Genomic DNA, 13416 nt, shown 5'->3' on the forward strand with positions numbered 1-13416 from the left:
ACCATGCTCATTCCTTCATGCTCCCTGCAGTCTGTCAGCCCTTGTGTTTCCCATCCTCGCCATTATGGGGATCTGCAGCTCCATCCTGTATTCACAAACTGTTGCAGTTTTTCAGGTTTATGCAGTTACTATACATTATACTCCACATGCTGGTTGCTATACTGTACAGTAACTTATTATATCACATATTCAGCTGTTTCTAAATGTTTGTTTCATTTGTTTTACATGTTATTTAGAATAATCATTATTTTTCGGGTGTGGGACCAATTGTCTGCATATCAGTAATTTCTTATGGGAAGTTTTGCTTTGGTTAAAAAGTGGATTTGGATTACAAGCACGGTCCCGAAACGAATTATACTCTTAATCCAAAGCACCACTGTATTTGTTGGCACAGATTTTAATAACCTAATCAAACACTTTCTTTCCCCTGCCGTCTGTCATCTAAAGCCTTGATGACAATATATTGGAATTTAAACCATTCCTAACAGAATGAGCTATAAAGGAGTTTTAAAGTCTTCCTGTAGAACTCTAATGGTGTTAACTTCTTTTGATCCCTTTGTTCTCACTGTAATCCTTTTATGTCCTCCCACAGATTTCCTGTAAATATTTTAGAGGAAAAATGTCCTATTACAAAACAGCAACTTGGTGTTGATAGGCCCTTAACGCATAATAGGTTAGGGGTACAATCTGACCATCAATGAAGTAGACATGACTGTCAGTGCTGTTAGCGGACATGGATGGTGGTATATAAAATGGGGCACAGGGCAACATTTATAGCCATTTTTACTCAAATGTTTATACTTTAGTACTGCCAAACTATACTAAATAATGTTTCATCTTTACAGTATCCACACAATACAGCCAATTAGTGTTCAAATAATACCACCATACTGTACCTAAATAATACCTTCATACAGTATTCAAATAGTATGTGCCCACATAACACTGCCATATATTATCCAAACAATTCACGCTCTCAGCTATAGTGAACAAATATTATGCAGTATCCAAAGAACACTACCTTAAAGAGTCTACTTTAAGGGAAAATGGCATGTTGAAAAAGTCCATTCTGCAGACAGCAGGTCATAGAGAAGCTGAGCAGAATGATATATAGTTTTGTGGCAAAAGCTCCAGTGTAACATATTAATTATTTATGTATGTCTCTGCTCATTGTAAGGCCGGGTTCACACTGAGCAAAACTAGCAGAATTCCGCGGCGGAATTGTCCACCGCAGAATGCCGTTGGCCTCCCTCTCATAATGTGAGTCTATGGGAGGCACGCGCTGCTGTTCTCACATCGTCTCTCCGCGCTGAAGAATGAACATGTTCATTCTTCAGCGCGATCAGAGCAGGAGCGCGCGCCTCCCATAGACTCCCATTATGAGAGGGAGGCCAACGGCATTCCGCGGCAGACAATTCCGCTAGTTTTGCTCAGTGTGAACCCGGCCTAAGCGGTGACTCTCAATTCAGTTAGCTGTCAATCACTTCGTTGGAAAGCCCACCTATTTAGCCCAGAATGAGCAGAGGTGTAAATGACAAGTTATTCTGGAACTTTTCTCACAAAACTATATGGATATGTTCCCACTTTGGTAATGGGCTGTCATTTAATGGCAAAAGGAGACTATTATTAGTGAGGGCCTCAAATAATCATTATTAAAGGGGTAGTGCGGCGGTAAAGAATTATTCACAGAATAACACACATTACAAAGTTATACAACTTTGTAATGTATGTTATGTCTGTGAATGGCCCCCTTCCCCGTGTCCCACCACCCCCACCCGTGTACCCAGAAGTGTGGTGTGCTATACATACCTGTAACGTGCCGACCCCCGTCTCCGATCTTCAGTCAGTGACGTCTTCTTCGGACGGACTGTCCCGAATGCCGGCCGCCCTCTGCAGCGTTATCCGATGCTCAGCCGCGATTGGCTGAGCATAACTGTGCTCAGCCAATCGCGGCTGAGCACAGTTATGACACGGCAGAGGGGGGACGGCGGCAACAATTCGGGTTGGGCCGAAGATTACGTTTGGCACAAGATGGAGGTCATGCACGACACGGATCAGGTAATGTATAATGCACCAACTCTTCCGGGTACACGGGTGGGGGTGGTGGGACACGGGGAAGGGGGCCATTCACAGACATAACATACATTACAAAGTTGTATAACTTTGTAATGTGTGTTATTCTGTGAATAATTCTTTACCGCCGCACTACCCCTTTAATATTGTATCTGCTCAGCCCCTAATGCACTATAACATGAAGCTTGCAAACTAGACTGCTTTTTCAATGTGACATGTTCCGTTTACTACTAGCATGCATACTTTTGCCATTTATTTTCAGATGGTTAAGGGTTAATGATATGTTTACACAGAGATTTATCTGACAGATTTTTGAAGCCAAAGCCAGAAACAGACTAGAATCAGGGAACAGGACAAGGAAAGACTGAGATTTCTCCTCTTCTCAAATCCATTCCTGGCTTTGGCTTCAATAATCTGTCAGATAAATCTCTGTGAGGACTGTCAGCTTCATAGAGGACACAGCTGTCATAAAGTGATCTGCTATAATTTTTTTTAATGGCAATAGAACGACACAAATCTACTAAATGTAACTTGCCATGTTCAAAACATTTGAGAAGGCTGACATTTGTATCCTTATATATTTCCTTGCACACAGGAACAGACTACATGGGCTTGTTTAGCAGCTATGGCTATTGCAAATAAAGATATGTCAACGGCCGAAATCGCATATGCAGCAATTGGCGAAGTAAGAATACATAATCACTCCTTAAATACCAGCGCTATCTTGATGAATGTTTGTTTTCTGCAGCGTCTATTATTTTTCTTGCAGATTGATAAAGTTCAGTACATAAATTCAATTAAAGATCTGCCATCAAAGGAATCCAGATTGGCTCACATCCAGCTGTTCAGTGGGAACTTTCAAGATGCTGAGGCCATTATCCTGCAGGCTGGCCTTATTTACCAAGCCATACAGCTCAACATTGACTCCTACAACTGGGAGAGGTAATACAAATATAAATAGGTCAATGAACATCAGATATTTGTAGAGGCTATATAAATGTTACAATTTAACATTTATAAGCTACATGCTCTTTCAGCATTCAAAAAACTGTAATTTTCACCAAGTGCCTACTGATGAGATTCTTATGAAATTGGTTTCAGATCCACCAAATTAAGAATAATTATTGTATAATGGAAGGTTATGCAATTTTCTATAATTCTGTGTAGTTTTTTCATGGTTACATGCAAAGAATATGATCCTCATAACTTGTTACAGGAGAACTTTGATGACGGTACTGTAACTAACATTGTACCTATGTGATCATCACATGACTAAGGCTGGATTCATACTATGTATATTTCAGTCAGTATTGTGGTCCTCATATTGCAACCAAAACCAGGAGTGGATTGAAAACACAGAAAGGCTCTGTTCACACAATGTTGAAATTGAGTGGATGGCCGCCATTTAATGGCAAATATTTGCTGTTATTTTATAACAGCTGCTGTTGTATTGAAGTAATGGCAGTTATTTATTGTTATATGGCGGCCATCCACTCAATTTCAACATTGTGTGGAGAGAGCCTTTCTGTGTTTTTAATCCACTCCTGGTTTTGGTTGCAATATGAGGACCACAATACTGACTGAAATATACGTAGAGTGAACCCAGCCTGAGGCTGTATTCACACCACTTTCAAAGTTTCCTTTGCAACGGAAACCATGACAACAGTACCCGATCAGTCAAGCAACGTACAGCCATGTTTGATGAATTCCCTTGACGATCTTTCGTGATCCATTGCAGAGTCCGTTGTTTTGACTGGAAGAATAGCAGAGAACACTGAACTTTTTTATTTCATAAAATTTGATGGAACAACTGAAGGAGCCTCTGATGGTGAACAGAGCCTAAGGGTCCTATTCGACAAAGTGATTTTTAGTTTCTACCGATAAACGATAAAGGATTGCAAATCAGCTCTATTGGGGAATGATTTAAAGGGGTTATCCAGCACTACAAAAACATGGCCACTCTTTTGTCTCCAGCTTGGGCGGGGTTTTGCTGCTCAGTTCCATTGAAGTGAATGGAGCTTTATTGCAAATGGCACCTGACCTGGAGACAAGAGTTGTGCTGTCTCTAAAAGAAAGTGGCCATGTTTTTGTAGCACTGGATAACCCCTCTAAGGTAATTCCCAAATTACATGGAACGATAGTCGTTAGTTATAATTGCCATAACGATTTGTATATTATACGAGCTCTCGTAATTACGAAGGAATGATGTGTACATACATCGAAGGATATGCAAGCGATTAACAATTATTTCATGGTCTGCTCAAAAGATGTGATCAATGACATACAAAGGAATTCTCATTAGTCGTTTGATTGTTGCCTGCATAAACATAAAAAAATTATCGCAAAATTATAATTATATAACAATTTTCGTACAAAAATATTTCCGTGTAATAGGGCCCTAAGTAAGATTGTGAGCTGCTCGATACAAATAAGAATGTCACCATTCAGTTACCACTAACATAAATCATGTAAACCATGTAAAATGAGTACACCAAAGTCTGGAAGAAAATTTTAGAACTTTTATTTTTTATAATGAATTTGAAGCAACTCTGTACCCACAGTCTGCCTCCCCAAACCACTTGTACCGTCAGATAGCTGCTTTTAATCCAAGATCTGTCCTGGGGTCCGTTCAGCAGGTGATGCAGTTATTGTCCTAAAAAGCAACTTTAAAACTTGCAGCCCTGTGTCAAATTGGCATGGTCTAGAATGTGTGTATTCCCTAGGCTTGCAACGCCCCTCCATCCCTCCCCATCACTAGGAACACCCTCGGGCAGGATCTTTCTTATTTGTCACCTGTCTAAACACTGCATGGGTGCCTTAACGATCCAGCTTATGTGCAGTGTTCAGACAGGTGAGGAATAGGAGAAATCGTTCTAGGGGCATTCCTAATGATGAGAAGGGTGGTGAGGAGGTACAGAATGGCGTTGCAAACCTAGGGCTGCCAGTTTAAAAGTTCTTTTTTTAGGACAATAACTGCATCATCTGCCGAACAGTCCCCAGGACAGATCTTGGACTAAAAGCAGCTATGCAAAGGTACAAGCGGTTTGGGAGGGACAGATTGTGGGTACAGAGTCGCTTTAAAGTTTTACTAGAAATAATAGACACATGTATCAGTCATGTTTCAGAGGAAAAGGCCTATAGTTGATGCAAAGTTGAAGAATATCTCTGTACAATAATCCATAAGTAGCAGTTCCTCCAACAGTATGAAGCGGGTTTACCTGCTTAACAGATGTCTTGCCCCCACACAGCACATTGCTGTCATTGGTTTCTAACATTGTACCCTGTAATGACAAAATGTTTTGAATTATTTGTTCTTAACTGTTATGTGTTGTGCATTAAATAACACACACACACACACACACTATATATGTATGTATGTATGTATGTATGTGTGTGTGTGTATCTTTTTTTGTTTGTTTCAGTTTTTTCTTCTTTTTTCAGTCATGATAACAATTTGAGAGTGATTTTTTTTATATTTTGCCTTAGGGCTCTTGAGCTGGCTGTAAAACACAAGACACATGTAGACACTGTTTTGGCTTATCGGCAGAAGTTTCTAAACGACTTCAATAAAAAAGAGACTAACAAAAGGTTTCTGCAGTATGCAGAAGGTGTAAGTAGAAATGTGCATTGATATTTGCTTTCTTCTCTGTGTATAAACTACTCTCTATATTACCAAGGAGCATAATGAAATAGTGATATTCTAAGGCTGGGTTCACACTACATTTTTGTAATCCGTTTATGCAAAAAATGGATGGAAAAACTTATGCATTTGTGTGCATACGTTTTAATCTGTTTTTCTATTGACTTCCATTATAGAAAAAACGGATCAAAGCGCATCTGTTTTTTTAACGTACACAAAAATGTAGCTAGTCTTATTTTTGTGTACATTAAAAAAACTGATGCTTTTTGATCCTTTTTTTTTATAATGGAAGTCAATGGAAAAATGCACCAAAACGAATGCACACAAATGCATCGGTTTTTCCATGCTTTTTTTTGCAAAATATGGGCAGCCCATAGAAGACAGTGGTGGTCTGCTGTCGCCACTCCTGTTACATGGGGCGACGGCAGCAGATCGTTGCTATCCAGATCGTTGGTCTTTCATCATGTTAAAAGATATTAAAAGACAACGATCAGTCGACATCCTGCATGTCGGCTGACCATTGCCTTTTATTACATGAAGTGATTATTGGCCGTTATGACCGATAATCAGCCAAATACAGATGATAATCACTTTGTGTAATAGGGCCTTAAGGCAAGGCGGACTTGCAGCATCCTTGTCAGTCCAAAAGTAAAGCCACAGGTAGGAAAAAAAGGTGTCCCTCCAGGTAATTAGTCCAGATTGACTTGAGATTAATAGAAGTAAATTACAAATCTCTGGCAATTTTTGACACCACTTAATTTAAAAAAAGACAGTTTAGCTGGAGTTGCCCTTTAAGATGTTGACATTGATGAAATACATAATATTATGTATCTTGTACTGATCCTGAGTTACAACCTGTGTTGTCCATTTGTGAGTTGTAAAAGACATACCATTAGGATATGTAATAGGGATTTGTGACGTGTATTACTTATAGAATATATCATTATACACTATTTGACATATATGCTTCATCTTCATACCTTTTAAGAACAACTTATGTATACACTCCGGCCAGGATTCCCTTAGCTGCAGCACAATGTAAGCTAAGTATTCATCTCGGCCGTGTTGCAAACAGCAACAACAGGCATGATTAATACTTAACTTACCTTGTGTGAACGTGGCCTCAATCTACAAGATGATCATGTGACATGTCACGCTAAAGCACCAACATTGTAGGGTCCAACATACATAACAGGTTAGGAGTTCCCTTAGCTTTACATTAGGAATTGCTGTGTGACTAATAAATATGGAAAATGTGAAATCTAGTCAATTCATATTGTGTTCCCAGGACATTGTGATAACAGAACTGCTTTCACCTTGTCCTGTATTGTTCTAGCATTTCTAAATTTATGTCTGCACCTTCCTAAAGTGTATTAAGTAATGACTCAAGTACAATGATAACTCCACTCTGCTTCCTTTATCTGCACAAGATAGCATCATTTTCCCTGATCAAGTCCCATTTGGGCCGTCTCCCTGTGTCCTCTAGAGTGCGATCCCTTAATCCTGCTATTCTCACATTTAGACCTGGCTAATCTAACATCTTTAATACAGTCTGCTTTCTATACAACACTGCCATTCCTTTTATTGGAAAGGTTATCTCTTTGATGTATGTTTAGTTGACTATACTGATAAAATACTGATGACTATACAAACTATTGACATTCCTAAAATACTCCCTTATGTCAGAGTCACAAACCCCCTCACACTTAGCCAGAGCCAAGTCTCTTTATGTCTGTTAATTCCCTCTGTAAAATATAGCAATAAAGAAGGAAACTTTATTTAACAATGAGCGTAGACAGTGCAGTATTATATGCATGTCAGAAATTCACCCAATATTACTGTTTACATACCTTACCTTCATCATGTCCAGTGTTTTTCATGACTGGCACAATTTAAAATAAAGGGCACCATTAATGTGTGGAGGGACTGCAGTGCAGGAATGGTGCCATTTTGTATATTTGTGGCAAGTTAGAACTTAGGGACGATTAGTAATGTAAACCAGTTTACAGATTGATAATCGCACAGCAAGGGCTGCATGGAGACCATTAGGGATGTGCGTGCAGCCTTTGTTTTAAAAGTATAAAATATATGCATTACCTGTCCACGCTCCCTGGTGTCTTCCTGGCTTCTTCCCGCAGCCAGCGATGCAACTTCAGAGCCGGTCCCTGAAATAACAGGCCGCTCAGCCAATCACTGGCCACGGTGGTCCCATCCCTGCCAGTGTTTGGCTCACTTTAGAGACTGGCTCTGAAGTTGCACTGGCAGCTGCGGGAAGCAGAGAGAAGCCAGGCAGACACCGGGGAGCGTGAACAGGTAACTTATATGCTTTAATATATTCTTTACACAGTCATCAGCTGTTGACTGCTCATCGCTATTACACCTAGCAATGAGCGGTCGGCAGCGGATCATTTTAGGCCAGGACCAAAAGACACGATCAGCCGATGATGGTTGTCATCAGCTGATCATTGTCTTTTATTACACAGTGTTAATCTGCCGAATCGCCTAGATTTGGCAAATTGTTGCTCCATGTAATAGGGCCCTTAATGCCAGGAGTCAGTAAAGACCTTCTTTAATCAGACCAGTGTACATGATATGGACCACATATTTCACTGTTATTAAAGACATTTAATAAATCACAATCTTTATTTCTTTTCTATGCCTAGGTTGAAGTAGACTGGGAGAAAATCAGAGCCAAGATTGAAATGGAACTCGTGAAGGAGAGAGAGCGAGCAGCTGTCGGGCCAGCAGGCCCCTCAACCAGGAGTAGCATTTCATTACAACATTAAAAAGCACAATACAGCTCAGTTTAAAGGGGTTGTTTTTGAGATGTAACACTACATTTTCTCTGTGGTGGCTATAAGTCAGCCTACAAATGGTTGTCCACATAATATAGGGAAGGCTCAAGTCCCCCAGAACAGGAGCCACTTGTATAGATTGGCTCTATATTTTGGCTCAAAGGTCTACATATGCCCTTATAAGATACATGGGATGGGGCTGTTTTTATGTGACAACCCTTTTAACAAACACAAATTCAGACTTTTTGTACATATTAAGCTTTGTACTAGCTGCTCATGGTCCGAACCTGCAGACAAACTAAAAACAAGATTTAACCAAAAAATTACTCTTAAAATTATGTGTATTTGTGCTTTTTTTTTTCATTTCTTGCACTTTTTTGGCCTTAGTTTATTTTAGATCAGGTCCCAAACAACTTGTACTGATATGACAACATGTATAGAGATGTGCTTTTAGCTGTAGTAGAGGAAATAAAGAGAGAAGGGCAGTAGGCTGTAAAGTACTCTCTAAAGCTCAATGGTATGTTTCATATTCGAACATCTTTTAGATTATTTTTTTTAACTTTTTTTATTTTGCAAAGTAATGAGACGTTTGATACAGACAGAATAGGCTGAAGGTTTACAAAAACCTAGCAAGTCATGCCATGTCTGTTCTGCAGTTAAATAATTCATTGCTCCCTATACGCAGCCTAGAGAAGGAAGGACTATAATGTTCTTCAGCAAGGTTGCTGACAGACAAATGTCTTATACCATTAACACTCACATATTAGTAGCTGTATTGTTTTTATTCTTTAGTTCTCTACTTTTTGTTCATAACTTATTAACCCTCCCCCGTGTTTATTACCATATATCACTCTTCTATATACAGCAGTATGAGTGTCAAGTTAATAACATCATGCTATGCATCATTTTATGAAGTTATCAATGTTATATCTGTAAATTAGAGTGTGAAAATCTTTAATCGTATTTATAACTATGTAAATTTTGTTCAATATTTTTCTACTTGGGTACAAATAAACATGTTTAAACAACGTAGTTAATGTGAGCTCACACTTATTTCCACATGCCTGATTTCATGTCTACGGTTTATTATGTGCTGGAATGGTCTGCAGGTGGTTTTTGCATAGGCAATTTCAAATTGAAACATGTCCTTTATGATGAGCTAATGTGCATTTCCTTCTAAAAAGCCAGAGAGGGTGCCAGCTTACTTTCTGTTAGAGGGGTCTCCAAAAATTAGCTCATAGCAGTGTGTCCTGCTGGATCAAGGATCAACTGTAATCTAAAGGGAAACCTGGCACAAAGTGTTCAGTTCTCCGGCAGCACCACCTGAAACCTTTCATAATCCTTAATATGGGACTAGAGGGGTAAAGTTTGTCTTTGAGGAAAGCACCAAACTGATGTAAAACAAATCAACAAGCTTTGTAATTCATTGACATGAAAGGAAGAACCCCACATTTTTTAGTTCTTTCCCTAGCTCATTGATCGAGATTATGAATGCCCTATGTGTATTTGAAAATATTATTGTAAAGGGTTGTTCTCTAAAGGAGGCAGCAATGTATGTTATGCAGCCATACACAATGCATTAAAATGTACAGTATGCTTAAATAAAAATGCTATACAACACTAAAGTTTACTTTTACCTATTTTACATAGTAATAACCTGTAAGTATAACTCTGCCTTTTCCCCATTGTTATGGCACTGCCATCAATTGGTAATTCATAAATTCCATCAAGAATATAATACCGTCAATGAAGTAGAATAAAGGTGAGATATAACGGTCAATACTGCTTCATCTAAATCCTCTACTAATCTGACAGTGTCAAGAAGCAGGACTGTTAACTGTAAAAAGTTAATAGAGCCACTTTGTCCTTTGTCACTGTTCATTTAGACACCTTTCAGTCTTCTCCTGGCTGCCAGCCTAGAAGACAGACTTCTGTACTCTGCTGTTTTTATTCATAAGGTCAATGTATGTGTCTTAGTGTATATTATCACCACATGGAATCTCCGAAGACCTAACACCATCACCCAGTGCAGAATATGTAATAAGACTTATGGTGTCTTCTGGCCGAGGGACATTTGGGCTCCATAATATCTGTGTCCAATGTAGCTATACTCCTGCTTTGATTCAATGTGAATTTAAACTTCTAAGTATTTTCTCACTCTAAGGATACGTTCACACATGCCGGATCCGCAGCAGATTTCATCTAAGTAACTAAACACGGCATCAAATCTGCACCATCAAATCTGCTGCGGATCCTGTACGTGTGAACGCACCCTGAAGCTGAAATGGACCATTTACATTTGGTTTTTATAGTAATTGCAGGTATTCCTTTGCTAAAACATTGTCCCAGCATCATGAATATCATATTTGAAGATTACACAAGAACAGGTTAAGGAACACCACACACTCAGTTTAGCCAGGTATGCATATGTTTTCAATGGGCAGAAGAAAAAAAAAAGGGGTTCCGCATTGTGTTCATTTTCTATGAAGACTGCTGATGACCTCTACACATTATATGGTCAGCCGATCCTGACAAAATAGGTGGGTTTTACTATATTTACCTAAAGTGTGTGGGTAACTTTAGAAACATACAGAATCAAGGATATGGTCACAGATTTTGACAACATTGAAAGCGTACCGGACAGCTGATCCGGCAGCGGCCATGCTAACAGGTGCACTTTAGTCTACTGATCTGTGGCTGAAGTTTTACTACATGTTTATGCTGGGCGAGAGAGAGGGAACTGCGTCATGTATTTTTTAACAATAGAGACAAAATTAACTCTCAAACACAGTACATGTATTTTATTGGGTGAAGGGCCACAACCATGTAAGAGGACAAAGTGACCATAGCACCCTGCCAAAGGTTACTCCTGGTCTAATCTCCCAATAAAAAGGTATGGCACATTGTCCATGTTAGAAAGGAATGACTTTGTGCCCAATGTGTCTTTGTTTTGGTTTTATATATCGCCTTTCTACAACATGTAAAGAGTTAAGAGTTTTAATAAGAAAGTTAGCCTTAATGTATCTGAAAATAGTGCTTGGACCACTGGAAATGTTTATGATTATAGGTTTTATCCACCACTCTTGTGAAGCCTGATGGAACCACAGATTTACAGAAGGAAAATGCTGCAGTCAGCTTCCCTGCCTAACAGCAAAGCATGCAGTAAAGAGAGGAAGTCGCTGCCTGCACAGGGTTAACATTCCCGCTGAACTGTTTGTGTCTGGTACGTTTTTACATTTATATTGAAGCTGCTATTGTAGTTATTTATGTTGAAGGATTACTATTCATAAGTGCATAAATTGTGCAGCGCTTTCTCTGAGCGTTTCTTGGAGACTATATATTTTTTAATTATGTCAGACAAAAATAAATATACCAATCTGCTTCAATGTACTTAGCCAGCTACATTCATTTAGAAACATTTCCAAAATACTGATTGTTTTTCCACTTGCTTAAAAATAGATGTGTACAGGATGTATAGCGCACGTTTCTGTAAACGACTGGGTATTGAAGTGTCCAAGGGGTCCAGTACAACAGGAACATATCCTGACTAGTCGAGGAGGCAAACATTTTAGTTTAATCAATACCTATTCCATTGCTGGTACTGTACATTAAAGACTTAACATTTTGTCTATGAAAGTGTATTCACTCATACAGACTTAGTTCTGAATTTTACAATGCAAGTTTCACAGCTAAATCCACTGCAATACTCAGTACCATTATAACCTATGGCCCTCCATTCTCGGAGCGGATTTTCATTCTGTTGCAAGAATGTAGTGACAGCCATGTTTAACTACTTATCTGCTGTGTCGGTTAAAATAATTAACAGCCCATGCTTACCTGCCTGCGCTACTGCATGAGTCTCTGGGTCCCCGACTCACTGACAGACCAGTCAGCCAATTAGTGTGCTGTCCTGCTGCAGCCAATGATTGGCTGAGTGAGCCATTAGTAAACAGGGACTCAGAGACTCAAGCATAAACAGTGTGAAATTCATAAGCCTAGTCACAGAGAAAAAGAAACATAACGTGACATAAAAGATTAAATATGACATATATAGGTAAATGGGTACTGTTATTTCAAATATATATATATTTTTAATACGTCATAGTGATGTATTAAAGGATTTGATAAGTCTGGTCTGAGCGTTCGGACCCTGACTGATCACGAGAATAAGCCTGGAGTAGGAGGAGTAAGGAGTAGTCTGCACTTAGCACATTCTCTCCTGGATCTATGTCACAGGACTAGGACAGACTCATAATGTATGTCTACCGGACCATTCCAAGAGCAGGAGGAGCTGTGTGTGTGGCTGCCGACTTCTTTTCCTGAACATTTCAGGGTCTGAACACTCAAAACTCAACACATTAAAACTTTGACATTTTCCTAGGGCATATGAAAAGCTTTTTTTTAAAGGACACTTTAAGATCCCCCTTTTCTCTACCTTTAAAAGTGGAGGCATTTTTTTAACTTACGAAATTCTTTTTGGTACAGTTTTTCCGTATATTAACATCTCAATTTTCCAACAAAGAGTATATAATCATAAAAAATACAGACCGATAAAATGTTTCTGTATTTACTTATTCAGCATGAAAGTTTAATAGTGCTCCTTGGCATAGATAATTATAAAGGAAAGAAATGAGATGTGTTGTCACTAACTTCTAAATCCTTATGCAGACTCTATATTCATGCCGTGACTTCCACTGTGATTTTCTTGTTATACTGTGCCTGTTACTTGTAGAAGGAGAGCCTGGAGTCTGACTACCCATCCGAAAAATAAGATAAATAACTGCATTTTATTCTCTTGTTCTGGCTGTGCATTTCCTTAAGGCTTGTATTGCTATAAAGTGGTATTACATTTTTCAGTCTACATTCACGCCTCTAGTCCGGTCAGTTCTTACAAGCACAGAGAAAAAA

The 13416-nt window shown here is 39.0% G+C and overlaps 1 protein-coding gene across 4 annotated transcripts in view; it reads left to right on the top strand.

The window, feature by feature from the left end:
• The window catches only part of IFT80 (intraflagellar transport 80), a 98234-nt gene extending 88154 nt beyond the window's left edge, over positions 1–10080 (top strand). For all 4 annotated transcript variants that reach the window (XM_069975266.1, XM_069975265.1, XM_069975264.1 and 1 more), the window contains 4 exons: positions 2669–2758; positions 2843–3015; positions 5560–5683; positions 8377–10080. In XM_069975266.1, the coding sequence (XP_069831367.1) occupies positions 2669–2758; positions 2843–3015; positions 5560–5683; positions 8377–8499 (510 nt within the window). In that variant the 3' untranslated portion in view covers positions 8500–10080. The remainder of the gene's footprint in view (positions 1–2668; positions 2759–2842; positions 3016–5559; positions 5684–8376) is intronic.
• The last annotated feature ends 3336 nt before the right edge of the window (positions 10081–13416 follow it).

The sequence above is a fragment of the Dendropsophus ebraccatus genome, chromosome 6 (assembly GCF_027789765.1).
Source record: "Dendropsophus ebraccatus isolate aDenEbr1 chromosome 6, aDenEbr1.pat, whole genome shotgun sequence".
NCBI classification, from domain to species: Eukaryota; Metazoa; Chordata; class Amphibia; order Anura; family Hylidae; genus Dendropsophus; species Dendropsophus ebraccatus.